General features: G+C 34.8%; 1 protein-coding gene across 3 annotated transcripts in view; it reads left to right on the forward strand.

Moving 5' to 3' along the window:
• LRRC7 (leucine rich repeat containing 7) overlaps positions 1-24493 on the forward strand; it is a 553650-nt gene that overhangs the window by 409998 nt on the left and 119159 nt on the right. For all 3 annotated transcript variants that reach the window (XM_043575239.1, XM_043575241.1, XM_043575240.1), the window contains exons 10-12: positions 193-337; positions 5652-5724; positions 24219-24348. In XM_043575239.1, coding sequence (XP_043431174.1) covers positions 193-337; positions 5652-5724; positions 24219-24348 — 348 coding nt within the window. The remainder of the gene's footprint in view (positions 1-192; positions 338-5651; positions 5725-24218; positions 24349-24493) is intronic.

Below are 24493 nucleotides of genomic sequence, written 5' to 3' on the forward strand. Positions count from 1 at the left end.
TTCAAAGTGGCTGCACAATTTTAAATTCCTGCTAGCAATGTACAAGGATTATAATTTCTCGACATTCTTACCAACACATATTATTGTTGTAGTTGCTTTTAAAATTAGTTTTACAGTATTGTGGTTTTTACAACTTTCAAATGTCTTGTGAAAGTTTCTCAACTAATCCTGAGTTTACGCAATGTTATCAAGTCTATAGGGAAGTTAAAGATGTTGGTATACCTGGATATGTCAAAAAACAGAATAGAAACGGTTGACATGGAAATTTCTGGATGTGAAGCCCTTGAGGACCTCTTACTGTCATCCAATATGTTGCAACAGTTGCCTGATTCTATAGGTAAGAATATTCTATTGTGTCATGAATGTTTATATGAAATATATGAAACTTTCTTTTTTGGCATAGTCTTAGTTTATCAGTAGATATAGGGAATATACTGTTAGCCTGACTGATAATAATGAATTACAAACTTCATTATTCAAAGTTCATTATTACTGGTATAATACTATTTTACCAATATCTTAAAATGAAATGGTAAATAATTGTCAAACTCAAGAAGGCTCTACTATTAAAATACATGATCCTACCAAATTGATATATTTTTCAATTCAAATCTTTTAAGTTGTAAAATGTTACTGTAAAAAGTAGATTTCTTAGATTTAGAGTAATTTGATAACCATGTATATCATCTTTTATCACCATAAAATTACAATAGCTTCTATCCACAGAGTGTTCCTATATCCTATTTTCAATACTGTTATAACACTGCTATAATCTGAAAATAACATAAAGATATAATAAATATAAAATCTCTTTGTAATTCTATTATTTAAAAAAATGCATTTTCTTTTATATGCTGTTAAGATTCATGACAGCAGAGAATGTCTGTTAGTATTTATCAAGCACCCAATCCATTTTTGTTACAAATTTTTATATGAGTAAGGTAACTAAAGAATCTAATTTAATAATAAGTAAACTGTTTTGTGTACATATCTTACTATTATTTATGAGAGGACTTAGGAGGATAATCAGCAAATTACCTAACTTTGGGTGTTAGTTTTTAAACTCTTTGAATACAATGTGTCATATATTCTTGAACTTATTAAAGCTTCTGAAAATTAAGTTACACCTAGGTACTCTAATTAGAAGGAAGCTAGAAGATAAAGCAGTTTTCCAAATTTTTCTTCACTATTTGATTGCTTCCATTTTCATATTCCTTCAGGCTAATAGAGGATACTAGTTTTGAAAAACAGGCTAGAATTTCTTTCTGTCTAGATTTAATAACTTTTTGATTTATATAATCACATACTGTACTATAACAGTATTTTTCCAACTCATTCCATTGTAAGACTTATCTGACAGTTTTATTAGGCACTTACACATTTCCAGGCTGTTTCTCTGAAAATTCTGATTCAGTAAGTTTGTGGTAGGCCCTCTAATTTGTTTTTATTAAACATCCTAGATGAAACTTATAATTAGATAAGTTTAGAAAATACTCTTTTGGGGCGCCTGGGTGGCGCAGTCGGTTAAGCGTCCAACTTCAGCCAGGTCACGATCTCGCGGTCCATGAGTTCGAGCCCCACGTCAGGCTCTGGGCTGATGGCTCAGAGCCTGGAGCCTGTTTCCGATTCTGTGTCTCCCTCTCTCTCTGCCCCTCCCCCGTTCATGCTCTGTCTCTCTCTGTCCCAAAAATAAATAAACGTTGAAAAAAAAAATTAAAAAAAAAAAAAAAAAAGAAAATACTCTTTTATGTTGTAGAAAGTGAGGAAGTGTAATGGTTAAAAAGAGCATCCTTTAATTAAGATGACAGTGATGATCATCTAGTCAAGATAACCACCTAGTCAAAATACATGCCTTATACTCCCACTCCAGAAACTTGGGAGTCAGGGGAGGTAACTACAAAACTATCAGGCAGGGAGGGGTGAGCATCGGTAAAGAGAAAACATTCACTTTCACAAATGAGCATGCAAATGAAAATTTTAAAGTAAAACTAATGTTATAACCACAACCAAAAACTCAAACAAATAGAAAAATTTACCCAGGAGAAACCGAAGTCACCAAGAAATGTAAAAAATGATTTTTAAGTATGTGTAGATTGTCAAATACACAAAAGTTAGGATGACATTCATAAAAATAATAACTAATAAAACAAAAATAAGAACTCTTACTAAGAATAGGTGGTTTTTAAAAAAAAATTAGAAATCCTGGAAATAAAAATGGCACATAGTAAAACAAAAGATGATATAATTATTTGTTTAAAATATCTTCCTTTAAGAAAGAAGACCAGGAAAGTAGCTTTCTGGTCTGGGGAAGACAGCATGGATAAGTGATAGAAAACATCAGATTGGATACTTGGCTGACATAAAGCCAACTAGGATAGACAGGTGATACTATGTATTTTAATACCTTAATTAAGAATCTGAATGGTTCTCAAATTAGGAAAGTAACTTTGTTATAGTAGCTTACGCCTCAGACAAGATCTTTAAACTCCATTGACCTTTCAGGGAAGATTACATTTATGCATCTGCAGAGTTGCCAGAGTCCCTGATTATACACGTACAATAGCTGACTTCCCTCCAAAAATCCCCTTCTTGATCAAGAGAAGTATCTGAGATAGGAGACTGAGAGCTGTGTCCTCAGGCCCTAAAAGAATTCATAGATTCTGATTGGGATTGATTCTGATGGGAAATTGCATCTTGTCTTCTTTATTTTGACATTATTGGGCTACCAACATTTAAAAGAACAAAAGATAAGAAATTCCATAATACCAATAAAGGAAAATAGCAACTAAAATTAAAATCTTTACTTCCTTCACATCTATTTTAGTTCTACAGCCATGAGGTATTTGAATGGAGTGATTTACTCAACAACCCCTGCATGCTGAATCCCTTTCCTTGTCTGGTTCCAGGGAAAATGAAGGGGGTTCTTTTGCTCCTCTAGAGAGAGCTTTAATTAATTTTTTTTTTTACTTTCCAAAATAATTTATCTTTTTTACTTAATGGTTAAGGACACAGACTTCACAGTCAAGTTACCTGAGTTCAAATTCTGGCTTTTCTATCTTACTAGCTTTGTGACCTTAGACCAGCTACTTAATCTCTCTGCGCTCAGTTTCTTCATCTATTAAGTGGGGCAGTAGTAGTACCTGCATCATGGGATTCTTTTCAGCAATAAGTGAATTCATATATATAGAATTGCTTAGGATAGTAACTGGCACATAGTAAGTGCTTGTATTAGCTATTATAATAATATGACAATTATTATAATCTCAGATTTGATGAGCACACAGCTATTTGGTTTTTCAAAGTTTTATTACATATCTGTAACTGTCGTGTAAATATTAGCTATTTTGATAACAAATCATATTAATGTTTAAAACATTGCTGCTTATTATATATTTATATATAAGTAGCTAAAACCATAGTAAAAGGCCTCCTCTTTCTTTCTCTTCAATACTTCTTAGTTGGGAGTGTAGGATAAAGAAGTGGGGAATTAGGGAAAAACCCAAATAGAGGGAAGGAACAAGATAGAATGCCTTTGATTCCTGTAGAGTAGAAGAAAGCCCAAGAAGATATGATATAGAAATGCAGTAAAGGAATTATCTGCCCGAGGAAGTCATGAGCAATGAAGGTAAGGTTGATGCTCTATTTCTGCTCTACAGACAACCATATTCCTATAGAAGCTCCAGAATCTGTCCAAAGAGCATCCTCTTAGATAGAATATGTGAGTGACAAAGTTGCCACATCACAAATGAGTGAGATTCCTTTAAAATCACAGACATGGAACTAAGCAAAGAGACCTAACTTGCTTCCACCTTTAAAGCTGCAGAAGCTTCTATCAGCTGTCAGAGCCTCTACTCCATTCTTCGAAAAACTTTGTTGCATCAACCTTTTGGTTTTAGTCCCTAACATGCTTCAAGATTTTTTCACCACTACTTTTAGACTTAAGTACTGTCATTCTCTTAAAGGATACCTTGCAACCTGGCTTCATGGTGTTTGCACAGCCATTTGTGACCCAGCTCAAAACTTCTTATGACCCAGTCAAGTGATGTGGAGACTGTCAACCACCTTCCAGCTGCATTGGTGGGCAGGTGCAGTCGTTTGATTAGGGCTACCAAGTCATAAAAAATTTAGCTGTAATTCATCGTCCCCTGTTTTCTTTTCACAGTTGATGAACAAGCTTAGGAGTTCTTTCATATTTCCAAGGTTGACATTTTTTACATACACACTAGAGAAGCTGAAGTGATTCACTCACCCTTTAAACATAGATAAATATGGCAGTGGGTGTGCAAACTTCAGAGACAAATTACCCCAGTGAGAATTGTCGTCCTTCCCAGGTGCTGCTATCTTCAGCAGTGTATCCTGGGGGCACAAGCTGATGTATTAAGTTTTGATATTTTGTAGATATTTTCTCACAGCAGTTTGACAGTGAGACCCTTTCTCTTCACTAGAGATTCTGAGTGCTTCTACAGAATATGTAACTGAGGGTACTGCAATTTTAAGTGTAATAATTGGTTTTTACTTCATATATTCTGACTTTATGCTTTTAAGGAATCCTCAGAATATTTGAGGTGGATGGGCATGATCTACAGCGATGCTTTTCAAAGCACATTCATCAAACACTAGCTGAACAAGACCCTGCACATTTACACACATTCTGCAATAACTTTGGAGAGTCACATTGCTACATTAACATATTAAAAGCTCCTAGGAAAACTTCATTTAAGAAATATGTTTAATGTTGTTTAATTTAGTAATTCCCAAACACATTTTACCATGGAACCTACCATATCCATCAAAACTAGTTTTCTGCAAAACAAGTAGCCTACAGCTTATATGCATATTTCTAATGTAAAACAAAAATTAACCATGCTTTGCCCTTGGACTTTGGCTATTTAAGCCATATTGATACCAGAGATTAAATTATGGCTGGGTAAAGGAAGCTGTACTTCAATTCCTCTGTGGCTATTACTCCTTAGAACCCTGGGAATAGAGTAGGCAGTAAGGGTATGGAAGGCATAAATCTGACAGTGAAATATAAATAGTTGAAACTTCAATTCTTGGCCACTTCTACTCGGTATATTAAAATTGCAAGTTTGTGTACTTTCTGCTGATCCAAGTTCAAGGATTTATGGTAACAAAAAGAGTATGAGGTCATATGTTGTAATTTTCCAAGTCCATAATTATAATCACTGCATCACAATACCTCAGTGCCCATTTGTTGATCATTAGGCTTAATTCAGATTTGTTTTTAATTTGTATCACAAATAAAAAATGTTATTTTTTAGTGCTTACGAATTAATTATACATTAAATCACAGCTGGCTTAAAATTTTTCATCTGGTCCATTTGCAGCAAAATAGATAAGGGAAATGTGGTAGTATTGCTGTCAACTTAAGTTTCTATGGAGCCCTACATTTTGTTTATTTGTCTCCTTTGATGTACTTGAACTCCCACTGATGTAGGTAAAGTTTTTGCAACTGGACAGTCAAAACTAGAGCACATGCAAATTTGTAGGTTTATTTGTAGGTTTATATGAACAGAGTGCAGCCTATTGGCATGACAAATATTCCTCACAAGTGATTCCTTTTCTTTCATATTGTATTTTCTGTTAGAGATCTGTTCTTATGTATTAATAAAACTTCTTCTCTGTTTTAGGTCTTTTGAAAAAACTAACTACTCTCAAAGTAGATGACAATCAACTTACAATACTACCCAATACAATCGGAAAGTAAGTGCCAAAGTTTCATACCAGTCAGCCCCTCTAAGCCAGAAACAAAACGATGTTAGATTTTTTACTTCAAAACATTTTCTACTATCTTAATTTACTTTTATATCTGAACATTGCATTGACATTTAACTATATAATATCACAAGAAATAACTATGACTTTTTCTTAAGCAAAGGGATTACCTAGATCTTCAATTATGTTATTGCCTATAATTTCCCAGATACTATTAGCTTGATGTTTTTGACTGAGTAGAAGGTCTAAATTCACTTGGATATGTCTTACAAAATCAAATAAATTTGTATAAACTCTGTAGTCTATATTACCATTACACTATAAATGATTTATATATTATATTAGTAATTGTTTTATAGCAATAGTGCCATATAATAGTACTGTAAAGGTTACTTATAATAATATAATAAAGTTATATTACCAATTGATATTTATAGAAGTTCAATGTATTTTTAAAAGCTAAAGAGATAGACACCTGTTTAACATGCATTTTTTAAATGGCATATGCCAATTTTATTATCTCAATGCTAGCATTAAATATCAAATGCTAATGGGTGATGGGTATTAAGGAAGGCACTTGTGTTGAGCACTGGGTGTTGTAAGTAAGTGATGAATCACTAAAATCTAGAACAATATTCTACCTCAGGAGTAGAATTTAGTGACTCATCACTTAGATTTTAAATAAAAAATTGAAAGAAAATATAAAGAAAGAAAAAATAAATATGAAATACTAAATAATCAAATGGAAGTGCAGAGCTTGTTCAATTGAATTTTTATAGTTTGTAGTAAATTATATTGCATTTCTCTTAAATTTTTATTACAAATTTTAATGTGGTTATTCTTGAATTTTTTAATTCAGTTTTTATTTCAATTCCAGTATAGTTGACATACAGTGCTATATTCGTTTCAGGTGTACAATATAGTGATTCAGCAATTCCATACATCTCCCAGCAATCATCACACAAATGCGCTCTTTAAATCCCCATCACCTATTTCAGCCATCTCCCCACCCTTCTACCCTCTGGTTACCATCAGTATGTTCTCTATAGTTAAGCACCTGGTTCTTAGTTTCTCTCTCTCTCTCTCTGTCTCTCTCTCTTTTTTCCTTTGCTTGCTTTTTTTTTCTTGCTTCTTAAATTCCACTCAAGCGAAATCATATGGTATTTGTCTTTTTCTGACTTAATTTCATCTAGCATTATACTCTCTATTAGCTTGCATTTTTGAAAGTTTCAAGGTGATGACTTCATAATTGCCTTTTAAGGATAAAATATATTCCATTTATTTGAGAGCAATCTCTTCCTAATTTTATGTTGCCATTAACATTTGGTTCACGATTCTTTAAGAAATATGTATTGTTATCAATGTTTCACTGAAAATGGTTTTGTTTATAACTTGTGTGAAGTGAGGAATTGATAGGCCCTCTTCATTCTAAAATTATGTAAGTTCATTGTATAGGAATCTTGCCTCACACATCAGTATGAAGAATTACAGAAATCCATAATTTAACAGATTTGGGTATATTTGGGGAGTGAGGGAAGAGTGGCCATTTTTTAAAGTGAGATTTGGGGCACCTGGGTGGCTCAGTCAGTTAAGCATCTGACTTCAGTTCAGGTCATGAACTCATGGCTTGTAAGTTCAAGCCCTACATCAGGCTCTGTGCTGACAACTCAAAGCCTAGAGCCTGCTCTGGCCTGTCTCTCCCTCTCTCTCTGCCCCTCCCCTGTTTGATCTCTCTCTCTTAAAAAACTAAACATTAATTTTTTTAAGTAATATTTAATGTGTGTAATTGACATGTAATAAACTGCACATATTTAAAATCTACAATATGATAGGTTTTGAAATAGATCAAAAGCCATGAAACCATCACCACAATCAAGATGATAAACATATTCTTCAATCCCAAACGTTTCTTTTCCCCTTTTCTCTCTCTCTCCCCTCCTCACCCCAAGTTGGCAAGTAACCACTGATATGGAAAATGGATATGGAAAATCCAAGAGTAGAACAATTTGACTAAATTCAAATACCAATATCCAAACTTTAGAAAGTAGTGAAAATTTCAGCTATTTTTAAAAATCTCATCTATTTTTAATATTTTAATGTTAATACCATGCAATATATTTCTCTCTGCGTTTATTCACAATGTCTCCAATATAGAGAGAAATTAACTTTCCTTTGGGGTACACAAAAGTAATCATCTTTATCAGCCTGATGCTTTAAAAAAAAAAACAACTCTTCCTATATAATTATATTCTTAGGCACTGATTTTCTTCTTTAGGTCAATACTCAGGAGAAACTGAATTCAAATCCATTTACGCCTACCAAGATCATGCTTGATATTTTACCACTCATGTTCACATAATTTTATATAAATATATAAATTAATTACCCTAGCTCTGTGAAGACAAATTAAAAAGGGTGGATAATCTAAAAATACACAAAGAAAAGTTGCTTTTTTAGTATGCAACTTTTGGTGTAAATTTGGTGTGAATTCGGATGCTAGATTAGCTGTGAATTTGGATGCTAGGTTATTTCCATACTTAGTCTTCTTTTAAGCATTTTGATTTTTAAAAATTAATAATTATTTGCCTTTGAAGGTATGAAAAAATATTCATCAAAGATAAATGGGCCTATTTAACTCAGAAGTTGATTACTGGTTTAGAGGGATAAAGGTTAAGAATTTTATCATAGAAGCTCATTTTTTTTTTAGTTATTTTAAGTGTCATTATCTTAATTTGATTATTGTTTCAAGGAAAATAAAAGGAAAGTATTAGAGACATGGACTGAAAAAAAAAAAGGTGAAAAAACAAACAAACAAAAAGAAGCCACTGGGAAGTGTGTGGGAAATCTCTATAGCTTCTATTCACTTTTGCTGTGAACCTAAGACATAGTCTTCAACAAAAAAGAGAATGACTGACAAACTGGTTATTTAAACTTGGGTTTTTGCCAGACATTTTGTCAAAAATGAACAAAGTGAGCTCATCACTTCAAGGAAAACAACTGACAGAATTTGTGACTGACAATAAAATTTGAGCAGTCAAGCAAAAATTGGAATTTTGGAAAATTCCTATCTGCCACTGTGAGCTTGACAGCTTCCCAATACTTATAGGCTTTTCTGATAAGACTAGTATGATATAAATTAACATAATTTGTTGATAGTGTATTATGAAATGTGTCAACATCTGGAAAACCTGTGCAACTCAGTGAAGCAACGCTTTCCAAATAACCAACGCATGAGTTACAAGATCAGGCATGAGTAAAAGACCCATTCAAAATGCAGAATAGGCCAGTTGATTTTAATGTATTGGTATGAAGAATAAGAAAAGTTCATTGATATAGTTTCAGATTCTACATTGCAGTTATCCCCTAAAAAACAGCCACTTGGCGAGTTTTGGTGTAGTATCAAAGAATAATCACAATTATCCAAAAAGACTATTGAAATACTCCTCCCTTTTCCAACTACGCATGTGTGTGAGGCTGGATGTTTTTATGCACAATTCAGTCAAAACAATATATCACAACAAATTGAATACATCAGCAGATAGGAGAATATAATATCATCTATTAAACCCAACATTGAAGAGATTTGCAAAAATAAAAACAATGTTACCTTTTTCACTAAATGTTTTTGTTTAGAAAAATATCATTACTTTGAATAAAAATATGTTATTTATCTTAACATGTTATAGGTTTATTATTATTTTACATAATAATTATTTTTAAAATTCTTGTTTTAATTTATTATATAGTAGATACCAATAGATATAAAAAACATAAATGCAAGTTTTTAGGGTTATCAATAATTTTTAAGACTATAAAGACCAACAAATTTGAAGGTATCTGTTTTATATCACATCATGGTTTGTATAGTAAAATTACAAGACCATTTTCTAACTTATATTCTCACTTCAATGTAGCACTTGCATATATATAATTTAAATTTGCATGTATGGCAAAAAATATATTATATATCTAAAATTGTATAATATACTTTAATAAGCAATCTGTATGAAGTAAAAATAATAACAATAGCAATAATAATAATAGTTTTATTTTTCTTAGGGAATTCAGAATTGATACATCAGAGGTTCAGTGCAAAGGCTAGAGGTGAAATTTGATTATGATGTTATTTAATGGCATCCCAGATCACATGCAAAAAGTGTTTTGTGAAAAGAATAGTCGGCAGTTTATTATTAAACATTCTACCTAGAACTCTCCAAAATCCTGGAAATGTTATGACCAGCTGTAGTGTTAATCTCATTCTACACTTAGAGTGTTTCAATATGTTAGACTTATCTTTGTTCATTTTTATTTTTATTTTAGAGAGGGAGAAAGCATGCTAGTGGGGGAAAGGGCACATGAAGAGAGAGTGAGAATCTCAAGCAGGCTCCATGCTCAGTGCGGGTGGACCTGACATGGGGCTCAGTCCCACGACCCTGGGATCACGACCTGAACTGAAATCGAGAGTTGGACACTCAGCCAACTGAGCCACCTAAGTGCTCCTCTTTGGTCATTTTTAATAGTCCAACTAGTAAAAAGTGCTGGAAGAATTAATTTTTCAACATTTTTCACAGTTGAAAAAGATTCCATGACTTTTGTGTGAAATGACTTGTAAAATTGATTATTTTTGTTGTCCAACATTAAATTGTACCTAGGAGTTCCAGCCACTCGAAGAGTCAAATATACAATGAAAATAATAATAACTTTTTTTTTACTCACATGGCACCAGATACCATGTTTTGTGCTTTACCCCAATTCTTATTTAGTTAAAGTCCCCATTAACACCATTCTATGTATATTATTATCTTCCCATCAACAGTTAGAGACTGAGGCTGAGAGAAGTCAATAGATTTCATAGCTAAGCTGTCAATTGACCTATGATGCCTCTTAATACTATATATGATAATTGTATCCTACATTTCATAGTATTTGGTAATTTAATGGGTAGAGGCAAATGGGTAATTTAATGGTAATGGGTAATTTAATGGGTAGAGGTAATTTAATGCTGTAGAGGCAAAGGATTTTCCATAGTAAGAAAAACTGCATACTAAGCCCTCTCTTTCTTAGCTCCATTGTCTTGGTCAAAAGTCATAAAAAGTTGGGGTGCCTTGGTGGCTCAGTTGGCTGAACTTCCAACTTTGGCTCAGGTCATGATCTCACAGTTTGTGGGTTTGAGCTCCGTGTCAGGCTCTGTGCTGACAGTTCAGAGCCTGGAGCCTGCTTCAGATTGTGTGTCTCCTCTCTCTGCCCTTCCCCCATTTGTGTGCGCTCTCTCTCTCTCTCTCTCAAAAATCAATAAACATTTTTAACAATTAAAAAAAAAGCAATAAAAACTCAAAAATGTGAATGGAAATTTTAAAGTGTCATTCCCTCACAGTGTATGGTCAAACAAATATTTCTGGACTAGAAACCAGACAATCTATGTAACTTAGCAAAGCTGAGTAAGACCTTTCTTCTTGATGGGCCTCAGATTCCTAAGGGATAGTGCAAGGAGCACTGCCTGTGGAGTCAAACATCATGGATGTGAATATTGGCTATGCCACTTACTGTGTGAACTTGGATAAGTTATGTAACCTTTCTGTGGCTTAGTTTCCTCACTTATAATTTCTACCTGCATCTAAAATTCTCTAGTTCTTTGATCCTGATGTTTAGCTTATATGATATCAATACCCCAGATAGTAAATTCCAGTAGTCTATTTACTATACTGTTATCACAAGAAAATAAGTGAGCTTTATTCTAGGTACCTGAACACTAAAAACATTCTTCCTTCTGTTTTCCTGTTTCATAGACGGATACATAAGAAACTAGAAATGTACACCAGTTTGGGGAGGAGAATGCGGGAGCTGGTGAATAGAGAAAAATAAGGAGACTTGATTTTATCAAATACTCTGTATTTCTTGAATTTTCCATTATGTAATGTTATTCTAGTCAAAAAATTAAAGACAGGGGCACCTGGGTAGCTCAGTCAGTTGAGCATCTGACTTCAGTTCAGGTCATGATCTCATGGTCTGTGAATTTGTTCCCCACATCGGGCTCTGTGCTGACAGCTCAGAGCCTGGAGCCTGTTTAAGATTCCGTGTCTCTCTCTCTCTGCCCCTCCCCCACTCTTGCTCTCTCTCTGTCTCAAAAATAAATAAATGTTAAAAAAAATTTTTTTTAATTAAAGACAAAACACACACACACATGCACACTTCACTGGATGAAACTGAAATCCATTTACATAAATATTCAACTTTTTACATGGTCTAAACTGGTGGTTTTCAACATGTGGTTGTCTGATCAGCAGCATCAGCTTCAACTGGGAATTTGTTAGAAATGCACATTCTGAGACAAACCCAGGTCTACTGAATGAGAAACTTTGGGTGTTGCGCCCTCAATCTCTGTGTAAACAAGACCTTTAGGGGATTATGATATGCTAAAGTTTGAGAACAACTATCTAGATTCAGTTTACTGTTATCAGCTATCTTTTCAAACCTGAATCTGTTGTGCCTGCATCAGAATTACCTGAAGTGCCAGTTTAAAATGAAGCTGCCTTAGAGAGGAAGTTTACCATAGTGTTGATAGCTTTGGTTCTGGAGCCAGACCTTCTGGGTTCAAAACCAGGCTCTTTGATTCGTTATTGGGCAACAAAGCCTTAGATTCCTCCTTATAAATAGAAATCATAATAATAATGCCTACCTCATAAGAATGTTGTGAGGATTAAATGTATTAATAAATAGAAAGTGCACATATTCAATAAATGTTTTCAAAAAATAGTTTGATAAAGTAAAAAATTACTGACTTATTTAATTTGCATTTCCGGGTTTTGGATTCAAGAAATACGTTTACTGTTTTTACAGCTTAATTCTTATTTCTTCTGCCCACCCAGACTGCTACAGCTTCCTCTTCTAAATCAAAAGCTCTAGTACACCTACAAAGTAGACCAGCATTTTCTGAATTATATTACTCAAAACAGTTATTATTGGGAATTTTAATAGGTATGACACAAAGATAAGTTTCATGGACAGATAAGTTTTGGGAACTATATATATAAGGTAGAGAACACTCTTAACTTGTGATATTTTTTCATTTGTTATATAAGTTCTTTATTTATCTTTTGTATCATGATTTAAACTTTTCCATTATTTTGCCACGTCCTACCAACTGGAATATAGGCTCCTTAAGGTCTGAGATCATGTTTTGAGAATATTTAATCTCCTTCATTGTACCTAAGCAGTATGGCAGAGGGGCATGTTTGCAAGCCTTGGAACTAGACAGATTCCAATCCTGGCTTCTCCACTGATTAAACTAATTGACCTTGGACATGTCACTTCACATCTCAGAACTGCAATTGTTTCATCTGAGAAATGGAAATAATAATTCATCTCAGAGGTTGTTGTGAGACATCTCAGAGGTTGTTGTTAGATAGCCTTCAAAAAATTATAATAGGCTTTAATAGTAATAATCAAAAAGACATTTATTTACTGCTGTTTATGTTCTTTTGTGTGATGATTAATAACATGATAACATCAAGTTCTTAGAAAAATGTTTTATACTGATTTGCAAGTATAATAATATATTGTCTTAGTCTTCTCAGGCTACCATAATAAAATATCACAGACTAGGTGGCTTAAACAACATAAATTTATGTATCACAGTTCTGGAGGCTGGGAAGTCCAGAATCAAAGTGTTGGCAAGATAGGTTTCATTTTGAGGTCTCCTCTTTTGGCTTACAAGCAGCTACCGTCTTTCAGTGTGCTCACACAACCTTTTCTTTGTGATGCACAAAAAGAAAAACAGAAAAAGAGGGAGAGAGGCTGGTTCTCTAGCATCTCTTCTTATAAGGGCACCGATCCCATTATGAGGGCCCCATCCTCAAAGACATCATCTAACTCTGATTTACTTCCCAAAGGTTCACATCTAAACACTATCACACTGGAGGTTAAGACTTTAAAATATGAATTGGGAAGTGGGACAAAAACATTCAGTCCATGACATACATATTTGAACTTATAAAATATACTCTCAAGAAAAGCAGTGTTTTAGGGGTGCCTGGGTGGCTCAGTCAGTTAAGCGTCCAACTTCCACTCAGGTCATGGTCTTGCCACTCATGGGTTTGAGCTCTGCATGGCCTCTGCTGACAGCTCAGAGCCTGGAGCCTGCTTCCGATTCTGTGTCTCCCTCTCTTTCTGCCCCGCCCTATTCGCACTCTGTTTCTCTCTCTCTCAAAAAATAAAGAAAAACATTAAAAAAGAAAAGAAAAGAAGAAAAGAAAAGAAAAGAAAAGCAGTGTTTGAAATTATTCTATGCTTTTTAGCAGAGTCCTCAGAGATAAGCTTTTAGAATCATAGTATTTGGTTGAAAAGTCTAAGGAGCTAGAGAGAGAAATTTAAGACACAAAAGAAAAAGATTATAATCTATTTCCTGAAGTGGTCGAGTTATCCTTACAGAAAAAATAAAAGTTATTGAGAAAAGTACAGAGAAATGATCAAATGGAATTTCATTTATGATTGTATAAGATTCCAGTTAAGGGACAAAACCAGCAATGATTTCCATTTAAGAGCCATTGTCCTCTACTGCCTAGTTTCTCCTTCACTCCCTGTCCCAATATTTTAGGATTGTGACCATTTATGGGCTGTCGCCAAATTCTAAATGCAGCATAAATGAAATGTTTCTACTTTTTTGTAGGTTAAAAAATCTTTCAGTATCCTATCTTGAAGCATATAGAATCTTTTTTTTTTAGTTTATTTATGTATTATATTGAGAGAAAGAGAGCGTACATGCAAGCAGAGGAAGGGTAGAAAAAGAGAGAAATCCTAAGCAGGCTCTGTGCTGTCAGAATTGAGCCCGACAGGGGCTCAATCCCATGAACCACGAAATCATGACCTGAGCCAAAATCGAGTCAGACACTTAACCAACTCAGCCATCCAAGCAACACATATAGAATCTTTTTTTAGTGGTCTTCTTCAATGGCAAAGCTATTTTCTACTCATGGGTTATAGATACGTTCACTTAAAACAATACTTTTAAATAGAATTTTACATTTGGGTGGTACTTTTCTCCTATAATTAAAAAAATATATAGATTTTCTTTTCAGTCAACTTAATTAACTTCCTAAAGGGTCCAAAGGAAGGGAAAAATCAGTGATTACTTTGGAAAAATGGGAAAATTGGATCAAATGAAAAGTATATTATCTTGATAATGATGGTAACTGTTCAAAATCAGTTAACATAGATGTTTCACGGGTAAAATCTCTAAATGATTGACTACTCTTAACAAATGCTGTTTCCACCACAGTTTGACTGATTTCATCTTAGACTGTAGGATTTAGTATAAAAACTGGGTGAGTTTCATTTAATAAACACCATAGAAAAGAATTAGTTTCATTTCTGTTAATTTCTTGCATTATTTAGAAGTAGCACAAGTGACTTACCAAATATTAATGAGAAAATTAAGGGTAGAGTCTAAAACTTGATTCTTGGCCTAAATTAAATGAAATTTATTTTACAACATATGAAAATAAGGATAATGGCAAAAGTTACTTAGCATTCACTATGTGCCCATTCTAAATGTTCTCCAAACAAGTTTTATATCTCTCCCTTTAGTTATTACAGATATACCTCATTTTATTGCACTTTGCAGATACTGCATTTTTTACAAATTGAAGGTTTGCATTAAGCAACACTATCAGTGCCATTTTTCCAACATCATTTACTCATGTCATGTCTCTGTGTCACATTTTGGCAATTATCACCGTAATTCAAACTTTTTCATTATTATTATATTTGTTTTGGTGATTGATCTGTGATCAGTGATCTTTGATGTTACTATTGTGATTGTTTGGGGGCACCATGAACTGCACTCATGCAAGATGGTGAACTTCATTGGTAAATGTCGTTTGTGTTCTAAATTGTCTATCAACCAGGCATTCCCCCATCAACCTCCCTCTCTTCAGCCTTGTCTATTTGCTGAGAAAGAATAATATTGAAAATAGACCAATTACTAACCTTACAGCAGCCTCTAAGTGTTCAAGTGAAAGAAAGAGTTGCAACACTCACACTTTAAATCAAAAGCTAGAAATGATTTAGCTTAGTGAGGAAGTCATGTCAAAATCCAAGATAAGCTTAAATCTAGGCCTCTGGTGCCAAACAGACAAGCTGTGAATGCACAGGAAAAGTTCTTCAAGGAAATTAAGACTGCTATTCCAGTGAACACACAAATAATAAGAAAAACAAGACGGTCTTGTTGCTGATATGGAGAAAGTTTTATGGTCTGGACAGAAGATCAAACCAGCCCCAATATTCCCTGCCCCAACAATGCCTAATCCAGAGCAAGAATCTCTTCCAATTCTTTGAAGGCTGAGAGAGGTGAGGAGGCTGCAGAAGAAAACTCTGAAGCTAGCAGAGGTTGGTATAGGAAGCTTAAGGAAAGAAGCTGTTTCCATAAGATAAAAGTGCCAGGTGAAACAGCAATTGCTGAGGTACAGGCTGCAGCACATTATCCAGAAGATCTAACCATAATAATTCCTGAAAGTAGCAACACTAAACAATAGATTTGCAATGTAGATGAAACAGCCACCGATTGGAAGAAGATATCATCTAGGACTTTAATAGCTAGAGAGAAGAAGTTAATGTATGGCTTTGGAGTTTCAAAACACAGGCTGTTTTGAAAGGCCAATGCCTTTCAAGAGGCTAATGCCTTTCAAGAGGCTAATGCAGCTGGTGATTTTAAGTGAGATGCCAATGCTCATTTACCATTCCAAAAATCTTAGGGCCCTTAAGAGTTTCACTAAATCTCCTCTGCCTGTGCTCTATAAATGGAACAACAAACCTGGATGACAGGACATCTATTTACAAAATGATTTACTGAATATTTTAAGTCCACTGTTGAGACCTACTGTTCAGAAAAAAAGATTCCTTTCAAAATATACTGTTCATTGAAAATGCACCTATCATTCAGGAGCTCTGATGGAGATGTAGAATGAGACTGATGTTGTACACAACATCCATTCTGCAGTCCATGGATCCAAGTCATTTTCACTTCCAAGTCTTATCATTTAAGAAATATAATTTGAATTGGGGCACCTGGGTGGCTCAGTCAGTTAAAAGTCTGACTTTTGACTTCCACTCAGGTCATGATCTCATGGTTCATGGACTCGAGCCCCACATCAGGCTCTCCGTGAGCCTGCTTGGGATTCTTTCTCTCTCTCCCTCTCTCTCTCTCCCACTCCCTGCTGGCTCTCTCTCTCTCTCTCTCTTAAAATAAATAAATAAACTTTTAAAAAAGATATAATTTGTAAGGCTATAACTGCATAGATAGTGATGCCTTAAATGGATCTGGGAAAAGTAAATTGAAAGCCTCCTAGAAAGGATACATTCTTCTAGATGTCATGAAGAACATTCATAATCCATGGGAAGAGGTCAAAATATTAAGATTAAAGGAAAATTGGAAGAAGTTGATTCCAACCCTCATGGATGACTTTGAGGGGTTCAAGACTTCAGTGCAGGACATACCTGCAGATGGGGTGGAAACAACAGGAGAACTGGAATTAGAAGTGGGGCCTGAAGATGTGACTGAATTTCTACAATCTCATGATGAAACATTAATGGATGGGGAGTTTCTTCTTATGGATGAGCAAAGATGGTGGTTTCCTGAGATGGAATCTACTCCTGGTGAAGATGCTATGAAGATTGTTGAAATGACAACACAGGACTTAGGATATTACATAAACTTAATTGATAAAGCACCAGCAGGGTTTGAGAAGATTGACTCCTGTTTTGAAAGAAGTTCTACTGTATGCAAAATGGTATCAAACAACATCACATCACAGAGCATTGTTCATGAAAGGAAGAGTCGATTGATATGGCAGACTTCACTGTTGTCTTATTTTAAGAAATTTTATGAAAACCTTCAGCAACCACCACCCTGATCAGTTAGCTGCCATCAACAAGGCAGGAGCCTCCACCAGCAAAAGGATTACAACTCTCTGAAAGCTCAGATGATGGTTAGCGTTTTTTAGCAAAAAAACATTTTTAATTATGGTATGTATATTTTTTATACCTAATGCTATTATACACTTAATAGACTATAGTATAATGTAAACATAACTTTTACATGCACCAATATATAATAGGAAAACCAAAATATTCATTTGACTCACTTTATTGCGACATTCACTTTATTTTGACAGTCTGGAACCAAACCCACAATATCTCCATGTTATGCCTATATATCCATTTCTACTAAATCTTTGCAAATACAGTTTAATTTAATTTAATTAATTTAATTTCTTTCATATCACCTTAAATTTGTCTAGCTTCCATGCCTTACTAATCAATTTCAGGTAGTTTTACATTTTGTCTACTAGAAGGTTTTGTTTATATGAAAAAACTCATTTTAAAAACTGAATTACCACAGGATAACTTTTACGTATTTCAAAAACATTGTTCAAGATTTTTTTTAGGGTGCTCTCCATCTTGGCCATTTTAATGGAGTGCCATATCTATACCAGGGGCTTAGCATACATTTAGTCCTCTTTGAAACTCTATATAGTAAGCATTATCGACCAATTTTATAGATGAGAAAACAGGAAGTAATAGTAGACAAAATTACTCAGCTATTAAGTGGCCACACTAGAATTAGAACCCATGCCTGTCTGAATATTTTCTACTGAATTACATTATTTCTAATGAGTGAAAACTGAACAAGGAAAGTGAAGCTCAAACCTATTTATTTTTATGTTTTTTACCATCTACATTAATAGAAGATTTAATAGTATCTAATGGTTTCTAGTGGTCCTGAATGATGTTAAAGTGAAATTATAGATTATCTACATAATATATTCACAGTCTTATCATTTAGCTAGGTACTTGAAGGTTAATGTTACAGTAATAACTTCCCAGCCAAAACTAGTTCATGAAAACCAAACTAGAGAAAAACAGAGAGGGTAATTTTAGAAAATGAAGTCAATACCATTATTGTTTAATTTCAAGCATTACTACCTTCAGTAGCATACTTCAGTAGTAGTAGTCATGTGTGAACTAAGGCAAAGCTTTACAGAACGCAACTCTTGTAATAGTTATGGAGATTTTATCTTTTATGAGTATGTCTGGTGTGTGTGTGTGTGTGTGTGTGTGTGTGTGTTTAAGTGTAACTCTGGGAATATTTGTAAGAGCTTTATTTATTTAAAGCTTTACAACAAACCCAGTGTGTGGCCCTAGGACTAGGGGCGTTTACATCACCTATGAGCTTGTTACAAATGCAGAATCTGGGCTCATCCCAACCACTGAATCTGAATCTGCATTTTAATAAGTTTGGCTGGTGATTCATAGGCACACTGAAGTTTGGGAAGCACTACTTTACACTTTCCTTGCTGTTGATTTTTCCTTTTAGTGTGTCCAATTATAGACTATAGATAACAATTCTAAAAAAAGGGAACTTTTGGTCTTTCTCTTGCAAAAACTATAACGAATGTGTTTTTTACTAAGATATAACTGATATAACATTACATTAGTTTCAGGTGTACAACATAATGATTCAATATTTGTATATATTGTGAAATGGCCACCACAAAGTTTAGTTAATAGTCATCACCAAACATAGTTACAAACAATTTTTTTCTTGTGATGAGAACTTTTAAGATCTATTTTCTTAACAACCTTAAAATATGCAATACCGTGCTGTTAACTATAGTCACCAGGCTGTACATTATATCCCCATGAAGTATTTTGGAAGTTTGTACCTTTTGACCACACTCATTCATTTCTCCCATCCCTTACCCTCATTTCTGGCCAGCACCAATCTGTTCTCCGAATCTATGGGCTCAGTTTTGTTTTGTTTTAGGTTCCACATATAAGTGAGATAAGACATTATTTGTCTTTTTCTAGTGACCTATTTCACTTATTTTGATCTATCTTTTGAAAGCCAGTGATAATCTGAGTAAATGTGATATAACTCTTTTCAAAGAGGATCCTATATTAGAATACCTTAAGTGATTTCTAACAAGATAACTATCAGCAAAGTCAGCTGGAATGTTATGAGTTTAAATCTTTTAAATGTCAGAAATCATTGAAGAGTGTGTGTTTTGCACCACTAGCTTTCTCTCTAACCCAGAGATGTAAAATATTTCGACTATAAATTATTAATTCAGTACAGCCCTTAGTGCAGTCAAATGTTGTCTTTTTAATGCAGGAAGTTCTCACCTTGCACAGTAGCGGAGGATTGTGGAAATGGCCATGGAAGCTGAAACCATGCAACGGTCTTAATAATCAATGAGGGAAAACCATGATAGTACTGCCTGAGGTCTTTAAAACCTTTTTCAGAACATTAAATACTGTTACGGTTGGTTATAATTGTATAGGGAAATGGAAAAATAGTAAAAGTAATATTTATCTTGTTTGCTGTCTTTGCAAACAGTAGGAACATCAAGAATTAAAGTGATATTTTTTGTAAAAAAAAGTTATCAAGATTAGTTTGAACATCACTTGCCTTTTCATCATGTAAATTATAGCTCACAGTGAATGTCTTTTCTATGCATCAGTGAAGTGACGTTTTAAGCTTGAATTGTCTTCCAAACTTCTGTCCTTTGTGCTTTTGTGTCATGAAACCTCTCTGAGAGTTCCTTTACTGTGAAGTTTATTACCAGCATGGCTTCCTCTAGGATGTCTTCATCCTTTTCATTACAACCACTTTCCTTTTATGTCAATGAGTTTACCAAGTTCCTCTGGCAGCATATTTACAGTACCTTGAATAGTGACAGGCATTATCCCCACAGTCCGCTATTTCTTATTGTTTTTTAAGTTTATTTATTTATTTTGAGAGAAAAAAAGAGAGAGAGAAAAATCCAGAGCATGGGAGGGGCAGAGAGTGAGAGAGAAAGACTCCCAAGTAGGCTCCGCACTGCCAGCACAGAGCCCGAAGTGGGGCTCAAACTCACAAACCTGTGAAATCATGACCTGAGCCAAAATCAAGAGTTGGATGCTTAACAGACTGAGCCACCCAGGTGACCCTCTTTCTTCTACAACTCCAGTTATGTTTGATTCAAGTCCTCCAAGGTTGTTCGCACATTGTGTTAAAAGTTCCTGCTGTAATGCACGTGTACTACTTGCTGTTACTTCCTGCCATGATGCTTAAATACTTTCATTTGTATGCTTTATGTCATATTTCTTCCAAAACTCAGCTAAATAAATTTCATGATCTCCAGTTGTAGCATTGATGGCTTATTGCAAAGTCTGTGTAAGATAATAGGCTTTCAAAGTTGAAATAACTCCTTGGTCCATTGGCTGGATTAGTGAATTTGCTCTTGGTGATCAAAAGCAAGTTTTCACATTTTCATTTAACTCACCAAGGGCATTAGGGAGACCAAGAGATTTTTCAACAGTAATAGTGCTATAAATATTGAATTATTATACCTATAGTATCTATCTACTGCTGATTGACAAGAAGGCAATGCAACTACATGATGTACTGTTTGTGTGTGAACTGAATGGCGGATGTTCAGAGACAAATCACTGACAGACTTTGAAGGAAGTAATGTGACTAGTCATGATGCCCATCTGTTATTTACATTGTGATTTGTGGACCCAAGAGTTAAGAGCGAAGTTTATACTTTATGCAGTTTCTCACAGTTAGTAAGTATACTGATGTTTGAGCCATGTTGTGGGGGTACAATGTTATTTAATGAAACCATGATGATTGAAATTTGTTCATATCAGAACCGCACAAAAGGCTGCCTTACTGTGACTCAAAACTAAACTCAAAACATGGTTTTTTTTTTTAATGTCTATTTATTTCTGAGAGAGAGACAGAGCGCAAGTGGGGGAGGGACAGAGATAGAGGGAGACACAGAATCCAAAGCAGACTCCAGGCTCCGAGCTGTCAGCACAGAGCCTACCCGGGCTTGAACTCACACACCACAAGATCATGACCTGAGCCGAAGTCGGACGCTCAACCAACTGAGCCACCCAGGCGCCCCTCAAAACATGTTTTTAGAAAAGAAAAACGAAAAACGTTAATTATATTTTGAACTATTTAAGTCTTTGACTTCTTCTCTGAAGGTACATCTGAAATGTTTATTTTTGAAAGCCTCTGGCACTTTTATGACCGGTCACTTGCTGAGTACATAACCCTAAATCATCCATACATGGTTTATTCAATTCTACCAAATATATTAAGTACACTAAGTACACTATGTAAGGCACTATGCTAGACTTTTTTTAAAGAAAAAAACTGTTACAGGGTTTCCCACATACATTGATTCCTGCCCCCACCAACACACACACACATACACACACACACACACACACACACAGAGCCATACACACCTGGTACCCAGCAACATAACCACCCCTGCATGTGCGGCCTCAAAGGTTTTAGAAACGAATTCATCAGGGTTCACTAATACAAAGAGAAAACATTTCCTGAGCATGTATTTTTATGGCAGGATTTAGCAAAGGTGCTAAATCCTTTACTTACAATATTTCATAAAATACTCAGAGCAACTGCATGAGGCAGGAATTGCTAGTATTCTCTTTGCAAATGTGAAGAAACTAAGGCTCAGAGAAAAAGGAAAATTGTTCACTTAAGCAGCACTTGCTTATGAGATATTATTCAAAGCTGAATGCTGTGTTTCACTACATGTGGTTCTAAGTAGCTGAAACTGTTAAGGACTATGAATCATGAGTTACCTCGGTTCGGGGTCAGACTTAACCTACCAAATTATTCTTTCCTGACCCGTGGTTAACAGGACTTGATTTATGTAACAGTACACAGGCTTGTGAACTCATTCCACCCTCTTCATAATGCAAATTTTGATCGTTAATGAGCATATCCCACTGTTACCCACCCCCTTTGGGCACTGACTTTTCCCCGTCAGAGCACTACTCCGTGAATTTCTTCCCTGGTATGTTCCTTTGCCTGGCAGGTAAATAAAATCAGCTTTGGTGTTTGAGCTGTGGTCTTTGTTTTATTGTTTGGTACCCAAGATAACACATCTAGTAAGTGACAGAGCTTGGGCACAAATCCATTCTGACTGACTTAAAACCTATAATGTTTAATTTCTGTGTTTACTCATTAACTAAATGATGGGGGTAAATTGCATTCAAGTCAGCTGATGGAAGCTGATTATACAACTTTAAATCCAACTAACTCTAATTCATCCTTCGCTTTATAACAGCAAGATCCTTGCTCTTGGGGGTTCCTTCCTATCACAGTAATAATGATGTTATGAATGGTAATAACAGTGTAATAATATTAACAACAACATCAGTGAAAACTTAAATACAGATAGTGCTTCCCTAGTGACAGGCCATCTTTCTTTTCCAGCTATCTCAAACCAGATATTGAAATTTCTTGTTCCCTGGTGATAACTTGAATGTGCATTTATAGAATTTCTTTCTGTAGATCTGGGTCAAAACTGGCTATATATGGGGTAGTAGGGATTGTGATAAACTAAAGAACTGTGTTCATGTGAAGGCAGCAGCCATTACTCTGTTTCTATTGCCTGTCATGGAGAAATATCAACCCAGTATTGCCAGATCTTCCTCTTTCAAGAGGTGCCAAGAATCTCGATCATTATGTAGAGTTTACCACATTTTAAAATACTATGTAAACCAAACTGAACATATCTGCAGGCTGAAATGAGCCCTCTCTGTACTCTTGGCTACTTGGCTACAGATGCACTGGCTAAGAGGCAAGAAAATACAGCAGAGGCATACTGTGTGCATTTAAGCTCCCAGATTTCCTACTTTGTGTGGCCCTGGGCAAATTACTTAGCCTCTTTCAGCCTCAATTTCCTTATCTGTAAAATGGGTTTAAAAATAATAGCTATCTTATAGAGTTGTTATAAGGTAAAGATTATTTTTATCTTTAAAGTGCTTAGTAAACCTAAAATTTAATCAGTGATTTGTTGTTAATGTTTTGCCCCCCTTACTATTCCTTTGTGGACCTGCCCTTCACACCCTTCTACCTATCCCATGCCACTTCTATGCATCCACTCCAAGGATATACATTATGAATATCAAGCTATAAATGACACTTAAGTTGCATAAAACAAACAAACAAAACCTTGTGTCATTTTCTTTTTTTTTAAATTTTTTTTAGAGTTTATCTATTTTTGAGAGAATCAGAGAGCATAAGTGGGGGAGGGGCAGAGAGGCAGACAGAGAGAGACAGAGAGAGAGAGAGAGAATCCCAAGCAGTCTCTGCATGGTCAGCACAGAGCCCAATGCGAGGCTCAAACTCATGAAACGTGAGATCATGACCTGACCCAAACCAAGAGTAGGATGCTTAACCAACCAAACCACCCAGGTGCCCCATAAATTGAGCCACTTATTAAATAGCATTGGTTGAACCATTTGGCTGAACTGATAAAACAATTTATATGTTACCATTGTAGTCATAAATGAATAACTTTTTTTTGTTCAGTGAACTTGGATATGTGGCCTTTTAAAAGCTCTTTTGCCATTTTACCTTTTAAAATGTCTAACTAATGTATTTAACTTTTCAGTTTATCTTTATTAGAAGAATTTGACTGTAGCTGTAATGAATTGGAGTCTCTACCTTCTACTATCGGCTACCTTCATAGTCTTCGAACGTTAGCAGTCGATGAGAATTTCCTTCCAGAATTACCCAGAGAAGTGAGAAATAAACTTGTTTTTGTTAACTAACTTTTAATGAATATGTTTTGGGATTAAGTCTTAACTGGTGCAGTAGCAATGTAGATTCATGAGTTGAGCTGTCAATGTATATAGGAGTTATCTGTATAAGTATTTATTGATTATT

The sequence above is a fragment of the Prionailurus bengalensis genome, chromosome C1, assembly GCF_016509475.1.
Source record: "Prionailurus bengalensis isolate Pbe53 chromosome C1, Fcat_Pben_1.1_paternal_pri, whole genome shotgun sequence".
NCBI classification, from domain to species: domain Eukaryota; kingdom Metazoa; phylum Chordata; class Mammalia; order Carnivora; family Felidae; genus Prionailurus; species Prionailurus bengalensis.